The sequence below is a fragment of the Sinocyclocheilus grahami genome, unplaced genomic scaffold (assembly GCF_001515645.1).
Source record: "Sinocyclocheilus grahami isolate Dianchi unplaced genomic scaffold, SAMN03320097.WGS_v1.1 scaffold10162.1, whole genome shotgun sequence".
NCBI classification, from domain to species: domain Eukaryota; kingdom Metazoa; phylum Chordata; class Actinopteri; order Cypriniformes; family Cyprinidae; genus Sinocyclocheilus; species Sinocyclocheilus grahami.
This window is the reverse complement of record NW_015513074.1, coordinates 26,428-27,468: the sequence shown is the minus strand read 5'-3', so window position 1 is coordinate 27,468 and position 1,041 is coordinate 26,428. Positions and strand designations below refer to the sequence as shown.

The window sequence follows — 1,041 nt, the reverse complement described above, 5'->3', positions numbered from 1 at the left end:
TCTCTTAACGGTAATTTACCAGTAAAGACTGTATGTGTGAAAGGGACTAATGTCTACCAGCAACTGCATGGTACTAAATATTAAAATGAGAACGGAAAATGTAAAAATAAAATCGAATTCAATATATTATTAAAGACTGCACTAAAGTAAATAACAGTGATAAACACTGCGATTTAATTTCTTATCAATATGACTTCTCAGGAAGGACAGAGTGACCGTTGCAGAACGAGAAGCAGAGGAGCAGCATCAGAAAGAGCTGGAAATCGAGGCCAAAAAACAAGCTGAAGAGAGGCGCCGCTACACGCTGAAGATCGTAGAGGAGGAGGCCAAGAAAGAGTATGAGGAGAACAAACGTACTCTGGCTGCTCTTGATGCTCTGGACACTGATGGAGAAAATGAGGAGGAGGAGTATGAGGCCTGGAAAGTGAGAGAACTGAAGCGTATTAAGAGAGACAGAGAAGACAGAGAAGCGTGAGTACTCATCATTTTTGCAAAAACTGTTTTGTTTCACATTAGTAATACCAGTGATAACTCCACATGGCATTTTTGTTAAATAACAGAATAGAGAAAGAGAAAGCAGAAATCGAGAGGTTTCGCACTCTTACCGAGGAAGAGCGTAGAGCGGAACTGCGGACAAATGGAAAACTCGTCACCAACAAAGCAACAAAGGGCAAATACAAGTTTCTGCAGAAGTACTATCACAGAGGAGCTTTCTTCATGGTGAGTAATGAGCAGATCATCATTACCCGATCATAATCCGTTCTCGTTGTATAATATATATTTCATCTTTTCTGCAGGATGAAGAGCAAGATGTCTTCAGGAGAGACTTCAGTGCTCCAACTCTCGAGGACCATTTCAACAAAACAATCTTACCCAAAGTCATGCAGGTCAGCGCCATCGATTTGAATTCATCATATTGGTCATTTACTAGCCAAGTTGTATAGTTAAATTCTTCAAATCAGTTTTTGTTTTTCAAAGTTAGCAATGTTATACACGCACATATATTTATATATATATATATATATATATATATATATATAT

General features: G+C 38.2%; 1 protein-coding gene across 1 annotated transcript in view; it reads left to right on the top strand.

Annotated features, from left to right (window-relative positions):
- Positions 1-193: 193 nt before the first annotated feature.
- The window catches only part of LOC107578434 (microfibrillar-associated protein 1-like), a gene marked incomplete at its 5' end in the record, with an annotated part of 21,806 nt that continues 20,958 nt past the window's right edge, over positions 194-1,041 (top strand). The window contains 3 exons of the mRNA XM_016264388.1: positions 194-471; positions 561-720; positions 798-887. Coding sequence (XP_016119874.1) covers positions 194-471; positions 561-720; positions 798-887 — 528 coding nt within the window. The remainder of the gene's footprint in view (positions 472-560; positions 721-797; positions 888-1,041) is intronic.